Source organism: Oculina patagonica, chromosome 4 (assembly GCF_052425735.1).
Source record: "Oculina patagonica isolate OP01 chromosome 4, crgOcupat, whole genome shotgun sequence".
Taxonomy (NCBI): domain Eukaryota; kingdom Metazoa; phylum Cnidaria; class Anthozoa; order Scleractinia; family Oculinidae; genus Oculina; species Oculina patagonica.
This window is the reverse complement of record NC_135761.1, coordinates 27,684,255-27,707,185: the sequence shown is the minus strand read 5'-3', so window position 1 is coordinate 27,707,185 and position 22,931 is coordinate 27,684,255. Positions and strand designations below refer to the sequence as shown.

At 37.9% G+C, this 22,931-nt stretch overlaps 1 protein-coding gene across 1 annotated transcript in view; it reads left to right on the top strand.

The window, feature by feature from the left end:
* LOC144650085 (uncharacterized) overlaps nucleotides 1-17,019 on the top strand; it is a 30,789-nt gene extending 13,770 nt beyond the window's left edge. The window contains exons 4-8 of the mRNA XM_078509742.1: nucleotides 5,624-5,854; nucleotides 8,532-8,568; nucleotides 10,637-10,924; nucleotides 13,065-13,358; nucleotides 15,499-17,019. Coding sequence (XP_078365868.1) covers nucleotides 5,624-5,854; nucleotides 8,532-8,568; nucleotides 10,637-10,924; nucleotides 13,065-13,358; nucleotides 15,499-15,545 — 897 coding nt within the window. The 3' untranslated portion in view covers nucleotides 15,546-17,019. The remainder of the gene's footprint in view (nucleotides 1-5,623; nucleotides 5,855-8,531; nucleotides 8,569-10,636; nucleotides 10,925-13,064; nucleotides 13,359-15,498) is intronic.
* The last annotated feature ends 5,912 nt before the right edge of the window (nucleotides 17,020-22,931 follow it).

Here is a 22,931-nt window from a genome sequence, read left to right as displayed (position 1 = left end):
AATAAAAATTCGTAATGAGAAAATAAAAAAATAAAAATATAAAACAAATTTAGACAGTCTTTTTTAAAAATGGTTGTTGGGTCAGTAGTCCTTAATTCCACGAGGAGCGAATTCCAAGTTTTTGCTCCCTGGAAGGCAAATGATCTCTGGCCCCGGGGGGTGGGGGGGGCACCCTGTTTATTTTTGGGTGGGGGTGTGCCGCTGGGAATTTGAAGGCCTTACCCTATACTAGACCATTTTCAGCTGATTTTTGCAACCCTATACTAGACTAGACACCGAAAATCCCTACCCTATCCCAGACTTGCATTTTTTTAGAACTGTATCACTATCTACGATGCCGCGATGTTTTTTATTAACGTTTAGGAAATCCTCTTTCTCTTCTGAGTTTCTATTCCTATTCTGGACTTATTTCGTCATACCACCAATCAGTTTCCCGGCAAATGCTACCCTTTTCTAGACCAAAACTCTCTGATTTCTATACCCTATCCCAGACTAAACTGCTTGAAAACCATACCCCCCACAGCGGCACATACCTATATAGCTCATGTACGGGAGTGCCCCCCCCCCCGGGTCTCTGGCTGGTAGAAATCAGGCAGAGTGGTAAATTTACTGCTCTTAGAATAAAATTTGGTATTATGTAATATATTTTAAGGGAAATCAATATTTATAATGCTCGTACAAAAGCGAAAGCGCTGCAAAAGGGCTGTTTTTGAGTTATACCTCTTTAGTTAGTAGTCTAGCGGGTAAGCAAAATTATCGTTACATGCTGGACAAAAGAACCAAATTTGGCACACGTAGTCTTTGAGGCATGGGCTTTAAGAAAATCCAATGCTCCAAGAACATGGTTTGCGAGAAAGGACAAATACGTCATCACAGAAATCGACAACGTATTTGTCATCTTTGATCCGCCATCTTGGATTTGAAAATTTTTCCAAAACATAAGAAAACCGCCAAAAATTACTAAAAAGTACTGAAAAACAATAAAATGGCGCAAAAAAATGCCCAAAAGGTAAAACTAACTGCATGAAAGTTAATTTTCATCTATAAAGACACAAAAATTGCAAATTTGGTAAAACATTTCTCTCAAAATGCCATTTCCATGGCAAGTTGCAAAGTTTGGCAGTGTTTGGTTGAATGTTGAAAAAGTTATAAATGTTCAAAGTCGGCGCGGACACTTTTTGCCCCAGCCTCGTCCCCAGTCGTCCCCGGCGAATTTGGATGTGACGTCACCCGCCAAGCTTGTCGGGGAAGTTCGCCTAGGACGCCTGGCAATAAACGGCAAATCCAATATGGCGGAGCCTGTCCAACGATTGAACTTCAGTCAACTTCTTGAAGAACTTAAAAACGCGTCAGAATTAGGCTGGGATTCCTTCATCCATGTCTGCCAGCAAACTCGTGAAGTAATTGGAGATTTTTTATTTAAGGTAGAAAAATTAAATGTCGATTTTTATGCGCAGCAAATTGTACCATCTAAAGAGCTTTATAAAGAATATGTTCCACTAACTGTAACTGGCGATGGGAGCTGTCTCTATCGATCGATTTCTCTGTTGGTGTCTTGGTGAACGGAGATAGAATAGTGGTCGTTCGTGGAAAGTTGTATGATGAGTATTTTTGCTTCTCGCTAACACAACAACAGCGGTGAAAAGATAAAAGGCTCAAAGCTGATATCCATCAGTACTTTCAACTGTGCTTTCGTGTGTGCTTTGTTTGTTCCTTTGCCTTCGCTTTTTTCGAAAATTTTTCGCAGTTTTATCCAAGGTAAGTGAAGTTGTAACTATTTATTCGAAGTATCAGTAGCGAAATATATGACTAAAGCTACTTATCAGAAAATTAGAAAGCTGTGTAGTGGTTTGTTTTCTGGGAAACAAACGCTGCAATTCGCCTACTGTTGGTGACGATACCGAGTTGTAATGTGTCAACTCAGCTGCTTAACAGATTCAACTTCTCTCTTGTGAACTTCAGACTTGTGAGACTCTATAACATACCAAATTCCCTTCGGCCACTAAGCATTGACAAGATTATGATTGTAAGGAAACAAAAAACTGTTCCGAATGGACTGGTATCAAAATGTTTAGAATGGCTTCATTTCAGTTTAAAAGTCGTTTCTTACTGTTAGTTAATGTTATATTTATATTGTTACTATTGTTACTATACAAACATTATCCAGAGTATCTTCTAGATATACAATGTACTCTATTTGGATTCATTAAAGACCTTTAGCCACTTAGCTTGGCACAATCAATCAAAAGGCTTTATTCTTCTTTTATGCTTTAGAAAGATGGGTTGGTACAAGCAGATCAGGTTTCATCAGCTGGCAATGTCATACATTTTCTATGGGCAGACCTCAAATATCAAGAGAATATGAAAACATAATATAACACTTTCCACTGCCTCCAGCTTTCCCTGCCTCCTCCCCAAATCACCCCACCCTACCAAATGCACTCCCCTAAATTCCAATAACTACTAGTTTTAGTATATATTGCAAGAGTTGAATACATGTAAATACTTTTGTATACTGCACTGTGTTTATGTGTGTGTGTGTGTGTCAGTCAAGCTCAGTTTAATATCTCTGCAAGTAGGAGTTAAAAAGGTGGTAGTTTAAGGAATGGGAAAAATAGCCAGTGTACCCATGTGAGGAAAAATACAAATATTTTTGGGCTATCAAAAATGCAGAATGGGGCTCACAAATTAAAAAGAAACTGGTCCAAAAGCCCCAGTAACCAGCTTTTCTGGAGCAGTTCAAACAATATTTAAACATTATATATTTTGATATTTTAATTTATTTGCAAATAAACATATAAACACAGTATATATATATATTGTGTTTATGTGTTTCTTTGCAAGTAAATGTCAGGGAGAATAGCAGAAGAATCATACTTTGTTAAACGAGCTATGTCTACAATGATGCAGTATGTACCTTGTCTAAAGGGGAAAGCAGTGCACTTCTGTTTCTTTTTGAACATCTCAGCAGGTAAATTTGTCAAAACTACACGAAAATTGGCAGCAAAATATATAAACTTCAGCTGAAATGCTAACTCTGCAACTGAGGGAAATTGAAATAAATTTCCACACCTTTTGGGCTGACAAGAACTGTTGGCTATTTAGTGGTGCTACACAATGGAAATGTTATCAATTCACACTTGGAATCTGCAATAAGTCATGACCAGCTGTAATTTTTATTTAATAAGCTCATTGAATTGACGAAAATGATTGAAGCATACTTGTTATATATAACCTGAACATGGCCCAGGATTTGGATTAACATTTCCTGCTAATGAAATGAACCAGAGTATACAAGAAAAAGACAGGCTACATCAAGATCAAATAAAGTTTTGGTTTACGAGAGTTTATAGATTATTTTTTTTCTTTCTCTAAAAAGCTAAATAAAAAATTACAGGTAATCAATGACAAGCTTTAATACATGCATCGGGGGATTAGCCCTCTTCTCTCAAGTAAGCTGAATTGTTTCTTTGTTTTCGCACATAAATTTGTAAACAACAAAGGTCGAAAATCCCGACCCTAGCTCTATAAACATTGAGATCGACGCCTTTCAGGTTTAAATAAAACTAACACAGTTACTAGTACCTGGCGAACGTAATTTGCTTACCACAAAGAACTTCTAGATACATGTAGACCCATGTATCACTACGAGTAGTGAACGAAAACAATGATAACAGAATAATTTTCTTAACTCTATTAAATACGACCAATACCATTCTGCAAGGCAGGAAAAAACGGCATTACAGTTCGTCTCCGCCATCTAAAATAGTCCACAAATGTTCAAAAGGGATGCAGTTTCCTCATGAACCAGAAATATTTTCTTTTCCTCGCAGAAAAACGTATATTTTCGTCGAACTATATCTGGGACTTTTTCTCGCTAAACTGGGACTTTTTTGCCATTTTGTGCCAGGCCTCGCGCTATCGCGCTCGGTTCCAGTCCTCCTCCGCTCACTCGCATAGCGCGGTATGGCCTGGGGACGAGGCTGTTTTTGCCCCCCTGGTCTGGATAGTGTTGAGATTTCGATTTCGTGATACTTTTATCAAATTGACGGAAAACTACCACTCCAGCCACCCTTTGAAGAACAGTGGATTTTAGGGGCTGTTTGAACGCTATTCCCGCCTCCTCTGGAATTGCCTTGCACTGACTTGCAAATTCTTTTCTTTCCACTTCCACCTTCAGGTTTTTAGTGAATAATTTATTAGGCTGTGTTTCTGAACACACGACCAAAACCCCAGCCTGGTATGCCGCTCTTTAAATAATATTGTTAGCAAAGCATCATGAAAAACAAATTACTTCCTGATAAAAATAGTTTTTTAAAAATGTAATTGTTATCCAGTTTTCTACTTACTTGTATGTACTGTCAATCTCTCTTTAGTTTCTGAGTGTACTGAAGAACAGCTAACTGTAACGAACTTGCTTTGTTTTAGGTAATGAAAGGCTTCACAAAAAGGCAAATTTGTTTCGCAGCCTAACAAAAGACGTGAAAAACAGAATTTGACTTTGATTGCTCCATGCCTAAATTTCCACAAAATTGTAATTGACTTCTCAGAAAATGCGTACCAATTCCAAACGCCACCGATATGCTAGTTTACTCGTGGAGACTTCCCTTGTATATTAAAGAATTGGCCAACCAATGCAACAACACCAATACCAATATCCGTGTCCACTGTTCAAATTTCAATTTTGCTCTGCCCATTTTCAAGAGCGTCAAACAAATAAACTATTTCTCTGATATCCGCTTCTTTATACATGTTTATAAGTGAAATCCATCTTCATTTGTCGCTCCCTTTCTCTGGTCTTTTCCTCCCTTCTCGTCCCTCTTTGGGTGGTTCGTGGGCCCGTTCTCCTTGGGGCTCTTCTCCCCTTCTCCTTCTCCTCGCTCTGCTCCCTCCCCTCTTGTCCCCTGTCCTCCCGTCGCGTGCGTTCTCCCTTCCTTCCCTCCTTCCCTCGTCCCGCCGCGCCCGCCTCCGCGGCCCTCGGCTCCTGGGGGGGGGCTCCTGCTGCTCTCCGGGTCTCTCTGTTCCCTGTTCCTGGGGCCTTTCTGCTCCCCAGGGAGGTCCGGGTCGATCTGTCGGTGTGCGGGTGGTCGTGCGGGTCCCTGTCGTCGGCTCTCTCCCCTTGAATTCATAGGGTGTCATTTTTTCGGTTTTGGGCCTTATACTTTTTAAATACTAAACCGTATCTTAAATGTAAATTGTCATTTTTACTTCCATTTGTGTGGAAAAACCAGTGAGACTTTTTCAGCAAATAGAACAGTACAAATTTTTAAAAAGTTAGTTGAGAATTTCACTGCTTCCCTTGGCGAGTTTTGCATTTCAAAATGAAAATGAAAGCAGTGTTCATGAACTTGTCTTTCAAGCTTTTCTGTTTATCATTGTCAAAGATGAAAAATACACCATACCAAACTTTACTGGTGTATTAATTTCATGTCAAATCAATGAATAAAAACTGCTGAAAAGCTGATAAAAAAAAATGTTCAGTTTGTCCTAAAAAAAAAGAAAGGTTTGAGACACCTTGAGCAACATTTTATACATCGATTTTGTTGGGAGTCACGTTTGGATCTCTTGCACTAGTATTAAACTGTAGCACAGCTGGTTACTCTGGTGTTATCTTGTTTTTCAGCCTGGCTATGGCCCTCCTCCCGGCACTGGATTCTATGCTGGACCAGCAGGAGCTTACCCTCCCCCTGTTGGAGTACCCCCTGGACAACCTCCACCCCAGGGAGGACCTTATCCTGGAGCTTTCCATCCTGCTGTTGGTTCTCAGCCAGGACCACCTTTCCTTTCCTACTCTGGACCACACCCTGAACATTTCCCATCTCACTCAGGACCATATCCTGGCCAGAAACATGAGGTTGGTATCTCCATGTTAACATCACGAACTTACCGTAATCTTTCACCAAAACAAAGACATTGGCATGCACCCAAGGCATTCCATGACTTTCAAACTTATGAATGAATGAGTGAAGGACTTAAGTTTGAGCAGTATTTAACTTATACAAAACTAACTGGGGACACTATTATGTATGTATGTTTAACCTGTCTGGTGAGAATCAAGTGTGCACACAAATAAAATGTACATAACTTTAAGGTCAAATTGAATTTCGGGAACAACACCTTTCCCGTTTGTGGTGCGAAGATTTTTAATGAACTGCCTGTAAATATAGTGATTGCCGACAGTATACAAACCTTTTGCTGCCTAGCAAAAGGTTTCTGCTTAACATAGTATTTTAGTAGTAATGTTTTTAGTCTTTGTAAATATTATTGTAAATTAGGTCAGTATTTTTATTCTTTTTTAGATTTTCATGTAAATTTACTATTATAATTTAGCTTAGCATTTTTTTATCTTATTAGATTTTTTATGTATTTTTTCCTACTTTATACATGTACTTACACATTGATATCTTTTGTTAATCTCGTACCCAGATCTTCTCAACCCTCGGAGAGAACATCTGTTAAAGTCGGATTTTGCTCGCGTCAAATGTGTCAGAAATGTGACACACGACGCGACTACACATGCTCAGCAATTTAGTAGATGAAAAGCTCACTCGGCCGCTGTAAATAGCTAATAAACTTCTTTCCCATACAAGGAAAGGCAAGTAACACAATCTTGAAATAGAGTTGAGGAAGAAAAAAAGCCGCTAGTCGTGTTTTTGCTGATAATTTAAAACATTCAAACCAGCCTTCAACCGGTGGGAAAAGCGCGCGCTGTGTTTGACGCGTACAAGCTAGCTGTACGCGTGAAGTACGCGTCAGATTTGCAAAGTTTTTTGCCCATCTTTTTACCCACGAATATCGTCATTTTAAAACATTCTGTTCTAACAAGCTTGAACTACAAACTGTATCTATAGCTTATTCGCATTAGTTACGTTTAAAACACGACGCGTTTGTAGAAAAGCCTTCAAAACCAAATATTTTCCTACTAGCCAACGCACAGTGCGCGCGTGCGAAACAAGTTTGCATCATCCGCGCGCAAATGCTGAAGCAGTCCATCGACCAATCAGATTGGCGAATTGAACGCACTTTACCAGATGTGTACTACCGTGGTAAGTAGACATCTGGGTACGAGTTTAATCTTTTGTGCATGTACTGCACTGATGGTTTAGAGGGCTATTCTTTCACCAAACCACCATGGTATTAACATCATACTTAAGGTGGCCCGAACCTATTTATTTACGTGATGGTTGCATTTTTGAATCGCGCTTTACTTGTTTTAGATAAAATTTGACCAGCATTTTGTGCAGCGAGTTGCATGGTCAGGATTGTCATGAAACTTCCTGATACAAAACTTGAGAGCTCTGAGGCTTATTTGCTAAAGTTTAGAAGAAATCTGTTGTCGGGATTTAAATTTATGGACATTTTTGGGGTATGTTCAAATCTCAGAAGGTTTTATTCCGACTGAAAATCGAATACCATTTTCCGTAAATTCGAACATTTTACATTCAGGACGCAAAAATTCGAAGAAATCGGTGAAATCTTTCCTGCCATAAAGCGCGATTCAAAAATGCAACCATGAGGTAAATAAATAGGTTTGGGCCACCTTAATTAATTATAATTTAATAGGACTATACATCCAGAGACAAATCCCTGTTTAGCTCAAATAAGGGTATAACCCTGAGTAGTTTTCTTTATGGCTTGCACTCTTCTTCTATCATAGATTGTTTCTTTGTTGGGTGATTGTTAAAGTGCTACTATGATGAAATTTGCATCTTTTCTTTCGTAGCCGTTTCAAATATTAACAAGTTCTCTTTATGAGAAGAAAAATGCCATTTACTGTTTTCCAATATCTCCTTTTTTCCAGAGATATTCAAGTTTTTATAATATGCAAATAAACAAAGCGATGACATCATAGACTCAAACAAATTTTGATCAAATATGAAGAAAGTGATATCTCAGCCAATTTGTATCCGAACTCTTCGATTTTTTGCAGCAACACTCTGCTTGTTGTGTTTCACCATGTGAACTCAACAATTTGGTTACCATGGCAACACACTAGGTTCCAGACCCCAATGCTAAATGGGTTTTCGGGCCAATTCTGGCATTCCTTATTGTTATTTGTCAATAATGCTTTACATGAGTGATCTGGCAAGCGTATGAATGGATAAGGCAGATGTCTTGCTGGGGTTTAATTTTTCAAACTGAAAAATTCTTAAATATTCAAAATAAATTGGGTGGGGACTGGAAAAGAGTGAGTTTCCATGGTAACTGCATGTGTGTCACCTGCAGAACTATTAGTCTGCCAAGTTTCATTGGTCTCTGCAGAAAATGACCGAGATAACTCGAGATAACATAAAATTGGGTTGAGTAGATGACGTCATCAGTCCCCTAATTTGCATATTTTACGATTTTTTAAGCTTAAATATCTCCGGAACTAAAAAAGATATTTAAAAATGGAAAACGGCATTTTGAATCTTTTCTTAAATACTTTAAGAAATGTTAAGAAAAGCAAGGAGTGAAAATTTGATCATAGTAGCACTGACCGGTATATGATATAATACATGTATTATTATTGTTTTCACTTGTTATTTCAGGATGCAGAAAGTGATGACAGTGACTTATCTGAATATAGTAAGTTAATAATTTTAACCACTGTGCTTTTTGTGCTTAATAATATACATACAAAAATTTCTGCATGGTCATTGGCTGAGAGCACGTCAATTGATCCCAAACAGTGCAGAAAGTTGAAATTGAGTGCAAAAAGTTAAAATTGAGTGGAGAAAGTTGAAATTAAATTGATTGACAGGAAAGTTTGAAAGCGCGCCAAAACAAAATGGCGCCCGATGTCGGAGTGTTTGAGAGAGCAAAAATCGAGCAAAAACATAACGATTCATGAAAAGTTTGACCGATTTAACGAAAGTTTTAAGTATATAAACCAAAGTACTAGGAATTGGACACTTGTACAGCACAAGAGAGGCTTTACGAAACTACTGAAAGCTACCAATTGCGGATTTTCTTACGCAATGGCTCGTAAAGAAGAAAGATTACAAGCGTAAGTTGAAGTTGGACATTTCAGACCAAACCAATACAGCTGAATAAGGATAAAAGCACCTGATAATGCATGACAGAGAGATTTAAAATTCCCTAGCGGTATCTGGATTTTACAAAGCCCGGCAACTCTGTTATGTTTAAGAACGAATCAGAAAGGTACCGGTAAGCCACTGAACACGTTTTATTTGTCATCCACTTCAAGTGAATTTTTGTATGTGTATTATTAACAAGTCAGCGTTATCTCCCCTGCACTACAAGCCGACTCTGCCGTCACTTGCTGGATTGGACAAGAAGAGGCATAAGAGCGTAAAATAGCGCCACTAAAATAGCGAAAACGTAGCTTGTAAGCGATAGCGTCATGCAAGAGGTGAACCCCGGTTTATTCAATTAATTACAACAACAGTCAAGCCTCCAAAGGGAGGGAGGGAGGGATTTACAAATTTCGAACTAAGTTGCAGTTTTACAAGCAATACATCTAGTGAATGATGCTAAAGTTCATTCTTTAAACTTTTATAGCCAGACAGTTGTCTGGATCTAGGCCAATGGCAAATATTGTACCATAGAAAGTAAGGATCTCATGCAGACTTAAACAAGACATGAATAGAGATATTTAAACGAATAGCCATACGTCAAAATGCATGATATAATTTTGCTAGACAGTGTTGCAACATTTATACCTAAACAGCCATTGTTATCATTGTCCTTTCAAGACACCATATTCAATTAGGAGCAAGAACACGTTGTATACACCAGATAATTCCTTGATAATTCCATTGTGAGTACTGGCAGAGTACATGTTTCCGGTGATAATGTATTATTCTGTCATAGAAATTGATCTGTATTCATTTTATAGGAAGAATTTGATTGCTACACTCAACCTAAGAGAATAAACAATAGGTCACTGTACTTGTTAACAAGAAAACAATGATTTATCTTTCTTGCAAGCCAAGCCACCAGGTTTGGACACTAAAATTTTGGAGCACTTGCTATCTTGGCGAGTGACATTTAGTTTGTATTCGCCCAGTCTCCTCCAAAAAAGGAAACTTTAGTCCCCCTCCCCCCACAAATAATAAAATATACAACATAAATTTTTAATCAGGTTTATTTGATACTCATTGTGCCAATGTGATGGTCGATTGCAATACAGACAGCGATCTATTTCTTCAATGAAAAATCCCCCAAAACAGACCTTACTCCACAATAAAAACATAAGCACACTTATTTAAAAAGTTGAAACACAGTTTTTAATTTGACATGTTCCCAAATTCCTATAGTTTGCAAGCAAAGTGTCAAAATTGTTCCGAAAAAGAAGCGGCAAAATCAGAAAACAGCCATCTTGCTGCGTTTTGCAGCTCCGTGGATGAGTGAGTGTATTTATGACAAGAGGTATTACTTTGAGCGCGAACGCAGCTTTGTTGGAATGTAGGTTAGCTATCCGTTTGTGGACTGTAGATTATTTTTGAAGCTCTTTTTAATGATTTCCTCCCGCATTAGCCTCCATTGCAAGCTATTTCCAGTCCAATACCGAGAATTCAAAAATTGGTTTATTATGAAACACAAACTGCACAAGTCATGCAAGACTCAACACCGCCAGCACAAATTTCATTTAATTTCATTTCTGAATGTTGTCTTGTTATGAATTTGCTAGATCTTTACTCCAGAGAGGACAAGCATCCACTGACAGTGAAATTCACAAACAGGACAGGGAAGAAAATCCAGTTATTCTGGATCAACAAGAAAGGAAGACGGAAGCGGAAAGGGAAGTTGAAGGATGGCCAATCCAAGACACTAGACACCTATCAGACACATGTTTTCATGGCTTTTAACAAGAAGTTGAGTCGGGAGCCACTCTTGATTAATGGCAGTCCAGTATTTTATGCGTTTCCACATAAACATGATGCCCATCATTTGGATGTTGAAATAAAGAAACCATCAGGTATGAATACAAACTGTCTTTCACTATAACTTGACCAGTCTATAAGACCATAGTCATGCATTGTGTCTTGAAAAGTGTTGCAGTGGATAAGTGTTAACAAAAAATACTGCACTATCCACCGGATAGTGATTTATCCGGTGGATAGCGTTATCCACGCTTTGAACAACTGGGGCCAGGTGTTTAAGCACGAGCGGACAAGTTTGAAATGTCATGACATTTTTTACAAAAACAAACTTGTCATGACAAGTCAGAGACATCTTGAAGAGAACAAAAGGTGAAATTATTAGTACAATAGCTTTGCACATGCATGCTTCAGTCGTGAGAGCGATGCAGATCAAACTAATAATGTTCAAAGTCTCAGAAGATATAGTTCGGCATTATAAGAACGACATAGCCGAAGTTTTGGCAATTATTTTAACATCGGCCGAATTGATCGAGATCAACCGTCAGATATTAGATTTTACCAGATGTCCATTGTCAATAAATCCTATGATGAGAAAGCGTGCTATGGTAGTCCCTGACTTTATATACTTCTCTCTCCACACGTTAAATGTGTTATTTCTCATCCTTCGCACGGTAAGTGTGCGTTGACACGGTAATTCGCACGGTAAGCATGTGTTTTTCGCACGGTAAGCGTGTTTGTTTTGCACGGGATGGCGTGCTTTATTCGCATGGTAAGCGTGCTTAATTCGCACGATAGCTTTTGTTTTCCAGTACTGACACGGACGATTGGCTAAGTCCTTTGTTTTTACCGTGTCCTAAAAAACACAAGAAAATTTTAATGAGAGATTTACTGGACACGGTTGTTCCGTGTTAAATCGTGTCTCTTTTGTCTTACCGTGCGAGTGAGTCGTGCGCGTGTCAACACCAAAGTGACCAAAATCCCGTGGAGGGTCACATATGTGACTTTTGGGTGCTTCATGCATTAAATAAGATTGCATTTATCACGTAATACGTGTTTTCAACCGATAAAACAAGAAACCTGCGCAAAATAAGAAAAAGATTGTCTCAACTTGTCATTTGCAGTTTCGTTGCGGCAAGGTCAAAGGTCAGGTTTTTAGGAGGAGAGCTGCATTTACTTTGCTGCCTCAGCCCTCGCAATTTTAATTACCCAAATATTTTATTTCACAGATTTGTAGTAAAAAACATGCTCTTTCAGACTGATTAAGCCATTTTGGGCAAAGCGATGTACCAGAAGGCTTTTAAAGCAGTTGAAAATATGGTAAATTTTGGCCTATTTTTTAGCTGTCTTGAGGTACCGACTTTCAAAATTTTGTAAAATTTTTGCCTTCTTATCAAATTGTGATCTACAGTCGAACCCCTATTAAGCGGCCACCCATTAAGCGGCCACCCCCTATTAAGCGGCCAGTTACTAAAGTCCTGAAAATATTGTCAGTATAATACTGTAAATAAAACCCCTTTTAAGCGGCCACCCCTATTAAGCGGCCACGGCCACCTTTCTTCCGTCCCGATGAGCGTTCTTCTATTGTTTTTACCTCTATTTAGCGGCCAATAAGAATGTAATATACGATATTTAAATAAATTTCCAACAAGCTCAGATCGTGACGGCCGATAAAATCATTCAAACACAGGTTTATTGTCGTCTTCATGTGATTTCGTTATTCCTTTTCACCTTATTTTGTATTGAAATAATGTAACCTTCTTAAAAGACCTTATGCTAATTTCTGACAAACCCCTATTAAGCGGCCAACCTCTATTAAGCGGCCAGTTGCCATTTCCCCGAGTGTGGCCGCTTAATAGGGGTTCTACTGTAATTAGATCTCTAAAGATAGTAGAATAGAAGTACAAAGACGATATGAAATTGGGAAGAAAAAAATTGTTAAAAAATCAAAAATTAACCGATTGATCTTAAACTTATATTTTTGTAACTAGTGCCTCTAGGGCTTTATTCAGGCCGAGTTTGAAGGAATTTCATTTTGGGCTATTTCCAAGTATAGTTGACATTAATGCGAAGGTCTTCTTAAAGCATGTTTCTTGCAAATAGAAATGAGTCAAAACAAACCGCACAAGCGAAACCTGTTCGATTGATCAGTAAATTGGGAGCTCCGCTTTTAGGCTTGGCTAAATCTATTTATACTTTGTGTTACCTTATTGTGTGTTGTGTTTTTGAATTGATCAGGAAATTCTCTCGACAAGCTGAAATCAGATGCTCATGTGACCGTCCCAGTGGAGGTGAAGTTTGTTAATCGTACAAGGCATGCAGTTCAGTTGGTGTGGATCACTCCTCAAGGCCGTCGTGAGAAGAAGAAAGTTCTGGCTAAGGGTCGCTGCTGGCGGACCACTTCTTGGGAAGGTCATTACTGGGTGTGTTGTGACCCTAAACACGATGAGCATTTGTTTGCACTCAATTATGGTCTGCATTACAGAGTGCAGAAGACCAGAGGAGCAAAGGAAAGAATTGTCATTACAGCAGGTAACATAACAAGTTTCTTGTGACCATTGTAGGTCATCTCTATTTTTGTCACTTTTCACTGTTGGTTTCAATCCTGTGCAATCCTGACCTCTGTGGTGTTCTTGCTAAGAAACCACATAGATTATTATTTGAGGTGGTCATTAACAGGAGGTTGCAAACTTGTAAAGAGGCCTTCCAAGGGGTAAAAGTGACATTCAACAGGAACAATTTAACAGCAACAAGCGACATCGTTACAGCACTGAAATGCGAAAGTGACGCAATGCGACAGCAACGCAATAGGGTAAAAAACGACAGCCACATTTAAAGCTGCTAGCTAGGCGACATGGGTTTTCAGAAACATGCAACGTTGCGACACAGCTGCCCCCTTGAAAGGCCTCTGTAAAATGAATACAAAGGATACACTGAACATAAATATAGGGCTAATTGAGGATCCGTTGACCCCTTACCCAGACTTCAAATCACGTGACTTTTGATGTTTACTTGCCAGGAGCTGTCAAAAATAAGTTTTAGGAATTTTAAATTCTAACCAGCAGTATGGGACTGGCACTAGTTTTGCAAGCACAATGATATATTTTTTAAGCAGTTGTCTCTCCCCCCCCCCCCCCCAATAAAATTCACCACTTATCATTACAAAACGCTCCAAAATCGCTTGCCACAGAATACAGTCTTTCTTTTTTTTGTTTTTCTTTGCAATAATTAATTCAGGGTCAGCTTGACGTAACATTCTTACTTCAACAAAAATAAGTACTTGCTATTCAAACTATACAAACCAAACGATCTCAACCATACAAACCAAACAATTCAAACCATGTAAACGAATGATTTAAACCTTAAACCATAAAACTGCACAAACACTAAACGCTGGTTCAGCAAACACAAGGTGAAAACTTCAATAATACAATTTTAACAAGCCTCTTCCAGTCATCCTCTTTGTCATAGTACAGCGATGATCTGGATTTTTCATTGTCTGGCTTCCTTTTTCCTGGTGGTATCTGTCTTAGGTTGAATACACTTCTTTAATCTCTAATTACTTCTAGTTTTTCGTTTTTCGTCAAAAAATTTTGATGAACGTATAATACCTGAAACTATGCACAACAAATTATGCAAAATTGCTTTAGGAGTACACTCCAAATCAAGCAACCTTGCTGTGAAGGGGGAACTTGGACGATTCCCCCTCCACAACAAAATTATGATACAATCCAAAAATATTTTTTGAGACTCATTACTTTTTCGAATACCAAAATAATAAGTACCGGTAGTGCTTTAGAAACATACATACAACTAGATTCTTCAGGTAAACATTCTTGGTTTACCACAGTCAAGCATTTGTTACAATTCACTAATTTAAATAAGACGATATTAGATTCCCCTGTGCACTTTGATAACAGTAAAAGCCCAACTATTGCAAAATTGTTCAATAAGAGCATCACTAAACAGTTTGAGGCTTATTGGTTTAAAAATTTAGACAAGAATCAACCAGATAGGACAGAAGGCAACAAGTTATGTCTTTATAACGCATTAAAAATGAATTTCGTTTTGAGCCCTATCTTACAAATATAAAAAATGTTAATCAAAGGGTGGCAGTTACCAAGTTGAGAATGTCTTGTCACCCTTTACCCATTGAGACAGGGCCGCGTTACAGGAAGATACCTGGAGATGAGAGATTTTGTGTCAATCATCTATCGGCGATGAGTTTCAATGTTTGATGAAATGCAGGCATCCATCACTTCTTCATCTAAGGGAAATCTTCCTGGAACGTCCGTTTGCAATAAACAACAATTTTAGGATGTTAACTATTAATGTACGATTTAAGTATATCCTGACTATGTGCGATGAAAACATAATTACCATTAGTTCAATTTATATTAATGACTTTTTGACACGTTACAAATCTTTAACAAACGATGAATCCTTCTTTTGACTGTATTATTATTTTTATTCATTTTGTAATATTATAATTATTTTATTTCATTTGTATTCCTTAAAAGTAATTTACTTGTTGTATTAGAATTTATCTTCAACTTCAGGTTGAAGATAAAGTTAATAAAGTTACTTTTGTTGTACCAAAATATTAGATAAAGAAAGATTACAAAAATGTACGTGGTTGACCCCTGTTGTGTGTTGGTTTTTAATCTTTCAGATATGAATATCTCTGGTAGCAGCAACAGTAGTAGTAGCAGTGATTAAGAGATACAGTAGCTGTGTGTCTGTTAAACATGTTACTGTGTTCGTGCAAACAATTGGTAAGAATATAATTTTCAACACATACATGTAAGACGATAACATTTATCTGTTGTTGGTAAATTCCTGAAAGTAGCAACCTTTCAAAAGCAATGGTTCTCCTAAGGGCCTCAAATGAAATTCCACATTTGTTGAAAGTAAAAGCAGGGAATAACAGATACCAGGTACAATACATTGCAAAATAGGAGTATGTAGGTGAAGTTCACTCACATTGTTAGTTGTAAACCTTTGTTTGTTACATCATTCTCACGGAATTGTTCACAAAAGCAAGCCAAGAGAAAGTGTCGTGTTTTCATTGCTAATTAAGCTGTTTTTAATTTTGAATTGCTAATTTTACCTTCTTGACTATTGCCGACAAACGAACCAACAAAATGACAGACCGTGTTCGCACTGAATGCTATAAAAACTGATGTGACTTCAACACAACAAAGACAATAGGTGACAAAAACACTGGTGACAATAGATATTAGGGACTGAAACACTCAGGAAAGTCCTGCTTAATGTATACCGACCAAGACTACTGTATAAAGTTAGAAGCAGTTTAAAGGTAGAAGCAGTTTTTTCTTGTCAACTGTGGCGATAGGATGTTTCATTCTTTTTTAGTTTAGTTTGCTTTGCCGATAAAACATCAAAACCAACGTAGAAACTACAGTGTTTTAGTTCAAGTTCAGTAAGCCTAAAAAAAGCCTGTTGCTATTTAATCGAGCGTAAACTGTTTTTTAGATCGTAACTGTAAATAGCATTGACAAGTGTTTGGCCTTAATTTGTATGACTGAGGGTTTCCGCAAAACATTCGAGCAATAAATGCAAAAATAGAGATACCAGCGTGGTTACAGTATTTCAAACAAAATATTACGCGTTAAAGCCTGGTTTTCACTAACGACGCAAGTACAAGCGCAAGAATAACAGCCCTTATTTCACCGTGAAAACAGCTTTGACTCAAGCAAAAGCACAAGCGCATTGCAGTTTTATGCTTGCACTTGAGCTTGTGGTAAGCACAAGAACAAGGATCCAAATTTGTCCTTTTTGCGTGATTGCGCTTATGCTTGCACTTGTGCATGCTTAGGTTTGACATTAACTTTCTCTAGAATGCTTTAAAACTTAACGGCAGGGTCACTTAAAGAAATTAATTACGGTGAGATGTTTCAAAAAGTATATAAAATGTTACTTCACTATGTGTAGATCTTTGGTAATTAATTTTTGCACTTATTGCTCGAACTTATTGCTCGACGTGTTGTAAAAATAAATTCGGCTGTTACCAAACTTACTTTCTGAAAAACATGATTAGTAAAGACTTTTTGATGATTTGATCTAATCCTGTTGTTTCGCGTAAATAGAAGTGCTTTGTAAAATAATCTTTGGTTATGTTCTGACTGTACTCAAGGTATAGTCTTGCTATTAAACTCTCCGTTGGAACCAAGTTATGTTGTTAAAATAACTGTCTCGAAGAATAGATATTTGCTTACTTTAATAAATCCCCCGTACCTCCGCAGCCAGTTAGTGCCCCCAGGAAAAGGCCTTTCTCAACGAGTTTTCAGAGTTTCCCTGTTCGTACTACTATGATAAAATGGATGCATTTGTCAATGACAAACAAGCCTTCAAAGAACTTAAATGCGACCCAACGCCAGCTCAACAAGTTAAGCTGGACAAACCTGGTATACTCATGCAACCTGTAGTCTCATCTTGGGGGTCCTCTACATACCAACTGTCCAAATACCTGACGACCATACTGTTATACCCCTAATTGACTGATAAAAAAAGTAAACTACAAAAAAACAAACCACTGAGAACGTTATTGAGACAATCAAGACGGTTCAGATACTTGACGTAACATTGTAACAACAACAACAACAACAACAACAACATCCTCTTTATTTCCTTATCAATAAATTAAATTACAGAATTGTTATAAAAATATATTACTAAAGATAAGGAGTTCTGGCAACCCGAAATAACCACTAGGTTAAAAATGCCGGGTTGCCAGTTTACAAATTGAGAAGTCAAATTTTGGCCGGACACACACGGACACACATACAAAATATAATATAGAATATAATATATACCAGAAAGTAAAGAAGAAAAGAAGCTGAAATTGCATGCGTAATCTACTACCTTAAATAAAAAATATAAATGAACTGAACAATGAAGAATATCAGAAACATAATGATAAGGCGTTGCAAAAACAGTGATATTATCTTAATGTGAAGACAAAGGTAAAGTGAATTGACTAGAAGCCTTGGAGAAAGCTCTGTTTCAGTTTAATTTTGAATGATGAAATTGGTGATGAATAATGAATAGAATAATCATGAATAATCAATAGAATAATGATGATGAATAATCAATAGCATTCCATATCTTAGGGCCTTGAAATCGAATATTAAATTTTCCATAATTTGTTCTTGCTTTGGGGAGATAGTAACACTGTTTTGCAGAATGCCTAGTATATAACTGAGTATCTAACTTGGTGAAGAAGGACTGGAATACAAAGGGGAACAATTGATTATAAAATTTATACATAAAAGTGGCAATGACGAAGGTAAGGAGATCAGAAAATTTAATAATCTCCAGAGACTTGAATAGTTGACTGGAGTGATGATCAAATGTCATCACCCGTACTGCTTTTTTTGTAAGATAAAAATTGGATTTACAGTAGACTCATAAGTATTACCCCAGACAATCAGTCTATAAATCAGAAAAGGATATACTAAGCCATAATATAAAGTTAATAGAATTTAATTTTGACGACTACAAACTTGTGTATTTTGATGTTAAAACACTGTTCACCAGTATTCACTTCAATTTGCTCTACAGTGCACTAAGATCTACTGTTACTTATAACCCACCCATTAATTTTTGCGCCCGCTTATTGGACAAAACGCACGTGGTACAAAATCGGACGACGGGTATCAGCGAATATACCCCGTCCGAATTGATTTCCGTCGCCCGATTTTGTAGGCAGGCACAAAACAAACGAATGAAGTCACCTTATACTCAAATCTAACTTTAAATGAAATCACCGAGTTGAAAAATCACGTAAACCAATCAACTTTCAACTTACATTTGTTTCAACCACAGTTACGTCGGGTTTATTAAGTAGGTTTTTTCCTATAAATTTACTGGCAATAAAGCGCGTTGTAAAAATTAATCGGAGGGTTATAAAACAAATAAACCCCTCTCTGGCTTGCTAGTATATTGGAGGATAATGCCCTTGGCTGAAAGATTGTCCTCAAAATTTTACATTTGCCCTCAAAGATGTTAATTTTTCGACAATCTTTCAGCCTCGGGCATTATCCTCCAATATACCAGCCGCCTGAAGGGGTTTATTTACTAAACTAGGAGTTGCTGGTAGCAAATAAAGTGCTGCGAAGTGAGTTATAATAATAGTAATAATAATTATAATACAGTCGAACCCCGATATAACGATATGCCAAGGGAGCAGTAATATAATATCGTTATATCCAGGTGGTGTGCGGCCTATGACCGCACTGCATGCTGGTATTTGTGTCGTTTGGAGCTCATTTACTCGTGACCGCCATCGCGTGAGGATGTCTTGCGGTTGAATGCAAATTTGTTCAAAATATGCTGCTCTCTTTCGTTACATGCTTCCGATAGTTACTGATCTAGGAATTACGTATCGAACTGGTGGTTCAACATTGGGGATCCCCTCACCAGTGAATCGACTAACTTCCTACACTCACGTCGCTGGCCTCAATCTCATTGAAACTGGGTTCTCATTTTTCTTTGTAATTGGGCGCATATGGTCGTCGTCTTTTCTTTTGATTAATTTGGGGACTAGGTGCTATAATATGAAAGTCTTACGGTGACAAGGAAGTGGAGGGGGACAGGGGGCGGGAGCCCGGGAGAAAAGGGGCGGGAAGCGGGAGGAGAGAGGGCGGGAAGCGGGATTCTTAGGTGGCGGGAACCGGGAGAAAACGAGTGATTCGTACATTTCATTATATTTCGCTGCATGGAAAAACAGGAGAGAAAGCTACGGAAAGGGGCGGGAGGCGGGAGTAAAGGTACGGGAAGCGGGAGTAAAAGGTCGGGGGCGGGAGGTATCCCTCTGTCCCCCCACAGGTATGAAGATTTAGCAGAGTACAAGTAGTTGTCTACATGCTGTGGCTGAGGTCTTTGTTCATCGACTATAAGCTATGAAGATCTTTCACTATTTGCGTGGCCCTGGTTGTTCAAGGATGATATCCATTTTTCGCTGGTGTGTCTTTGATGCATATACCTTGAGTCTGATTTTGAGCGTGAGCTGAAAATATATTACAATGCTATAGGCTACCGGCCGAGTGTGTAGTAGGCACCCGAGTGAAGTATCATTTTGGTTAGCCTATTACACTCTGTTGCTTAATAGTGGTAACACAATAATTCTGCATGTCGATCGCCTTTGAACAACAGGGCCCTGGTTGCTCAGCGCAAACTGTTGTGAAGGCCTTCACCTTATAATTGATGCTACATAAGAGATCTTTCTCTTAAAATGTGAGATTGTGTGATAGTATTGTGTTAGGGGCCTTTACATATTTACTTTCCTTTAATACTACTATAACTGCTATATTTTGTACTATAAAGTTATCATTTCTATTTTAGAATATAAGAAAGTCTAGGCTTGCAGGATATTGGGAGGCAGTAGTCCTCTTTATCATTTTTTTGATAAATTGGCACGATGTGGCGAGGTGGACTGACAGTAAAACATTTTTATGGCACACTGTGTGGCAAGCAGCCACAAATAAATAAATCACTAGCTGTAAAGGTTGTTGAAAATAAAACATGAAAGAAAAGAACTTTTGTCAATTTGCCCTGCTTCTTTGCTCATTGATAGAAGCCAAATGTCTCTAAAATGAGGGGGTCTGGAGTAAAATGGAAGTGAGATTTAAAAATTTCATGGAAAAACTGATTTGGGTCCCTGGTACTGGGAATCAAAAAAAAAAATGATGGGATTTGGAAAATAAAAAAAATAGCTAGAATGGGATTTTATACCCCCCCCCTTTTCAGAAACTCTATTAAACTTCCCATTTTTTTATGAACACAATTCAATCCTAGTGAAAAAAAATGGAATACACAATTTAATATACCTTCAGTGTACAATAAAACACTGATTTTCAAGAGATGAATTAGTAAAAATTTTCAATATCTCAGAGGTATCTTTGACCAAATAAAACAAGCTGACTGACCACGCTGAATGTAAGACAAGAAAGCAGTTTCTTAGATGATTTTATTTAGCCCGTGAAACATTTTAACATTTAGTAAAAATGTTAGTCTATAATAAAGGAAAAGATGAAAAAGAAACTAGCTATTATTTATTTATAAAAATTAATGGCGAAAAACAGGACAGTCTTTTACAAGACCTGAAATTGATTATAAAATTTAAATCAAAGCAGGCTTTGTTTTTGCGGTGTGGTGACGTGCATGACATCACCTCTTTTAACGAATAAAAAACGAATCGTCTCAAAAAATTTCAACTTCTAATAGTTTGTGTTAAAAGTAGGGGTGCGCTGGGGTGCGATCCACTCAATTAGTCGGTCTACTCTTCAGGAATATCTTGGTTATCTTTTGAAAAGTGGGCGCCAGGAATAGTTGAAGAGAGCCATCAGAGTGGAGTGTACTTCGCAGACGTTCGGTCAAAAAATTACGTGCTATTACTCTTATAAATGATACGATACCACAAACGGTGTTTACAATCATAGCGTCTTCTGGAGATGTAGGAAGGATTTTACTTTCTATTGAATTCCTTTGTGGCACGATAAGCTTTGTAACAGCGACAAAAAAATGACTTCAATTTTCGTCTTCGAACGTCGCCTCACGATGTGAAAGACCGCCATCTTGAAAATGTGTAACAATAATGCACCGCGATCGTAGGCCGCACACCACCTGCGTTAAATCGAAGAATCGTTCTATCGAAACTCCCGATACAACGATATGGCCGTAAAATAACCGAAAATATCTCTATATTGGGGTTAACCTAACGAGTACTTTTAACTGCGTATTAGAGGAGGATAAAGAGAATAATTTTGATAAGAAGGCTTAGAACACAGTATCATTTTTGCGACTTTTTTTGCTTGTTTACAAGCGAAAATAGAAGAATAGCAGTTATGTGGGGCAAAATTTGGAACATTCTTGTCTACTCTCAAGGGACTTTTTTAATTTCTCAAGGGAATATTTTAATTTCTCAAGGGATTACTTTCCGCTGTGGGTGATCACGCGATCTCGTGGAAAAAACGTGACTTGTCATTTACAAACGTTATATAACAATGTTAAAAGTGACATGTCAGCTTTCTTATCTCAACGCACGTGTGTCTGAAAGGCGATCTATAAAAAGCGTCGCACAAACAATGGATTGCGTAACTAAAACACGAATAAATAGCACTAGCACTTACATCGTTTAAAAATTACAAACGTCAAAAATAAACCATACCAAAAAACTTGCCCTTTTCAAAGATATTATTGAAGTTAAAACAAATGCAAGAGATGGGGGCTTCTTTTAAGGCTTCTTTTTTAGGCAAATTGGTCGCTACAAGCGCCCATTCTATTTCGTCATCATCCTAGGTCGTTAGGGACGTGACCTCGCGTTGACAGCAATGTTGCATCACAGGCAGACCCCCTATGTGTTCGTGGTTAATTATTGTTGTTGACATGAGACGAACAAAAGAAATTTAAATCTATAAGGGTTACTGAAATAAAGCTCTGGAAATAACATATCTAACTACATTTCGCTCTAAATATCTAATAAAGTTTAATGAAACGTTTATCGACTCTTGTTGTATTTCTTCGCCTGCGCGGGCCGTTTTAAGCACTTTTTTAACTGATTTAGCCGGCCGAAGGCCAGTAAGAGAGAAAGAGGAGACAAGGCTTGCAGTCGGCGGCCGCCAGCAGCGACCTCCTCCACTTCAAACCGGAATTAACGCCAAATACTGAAAATCTCACCTATCTGACGACGGCTATCGATCGGTGAGTTGTTGCTCTATCTCTTCGCCGAATTTGAACTTCATCCCTCCAATAGTTTCCGAGAAAATCCACGCTGAAATCATGCATACGGCTTTTTGACTGCACAGGATAAACCTTCGACTCATACTTCATGCAAAAAAGTCGGTATCTCGAAGAGACTTTGATCGTATATCATTGTACAAAGCTGTCAGTTAGAAACGTCGGTTACCGTAATGTTATTGCATTAAATTTGATGTTTTGCAAATATAATGTGACTAAATAATAAAGATGGTGAATGGTGACTGTGTTATATCGGGAGGATTATACGTTCGGTCCGCTAAATTCTCATCGTTATATCGGGAATATCGTTATATTCGATTATATCGAAGATCGTTATATCGGGGT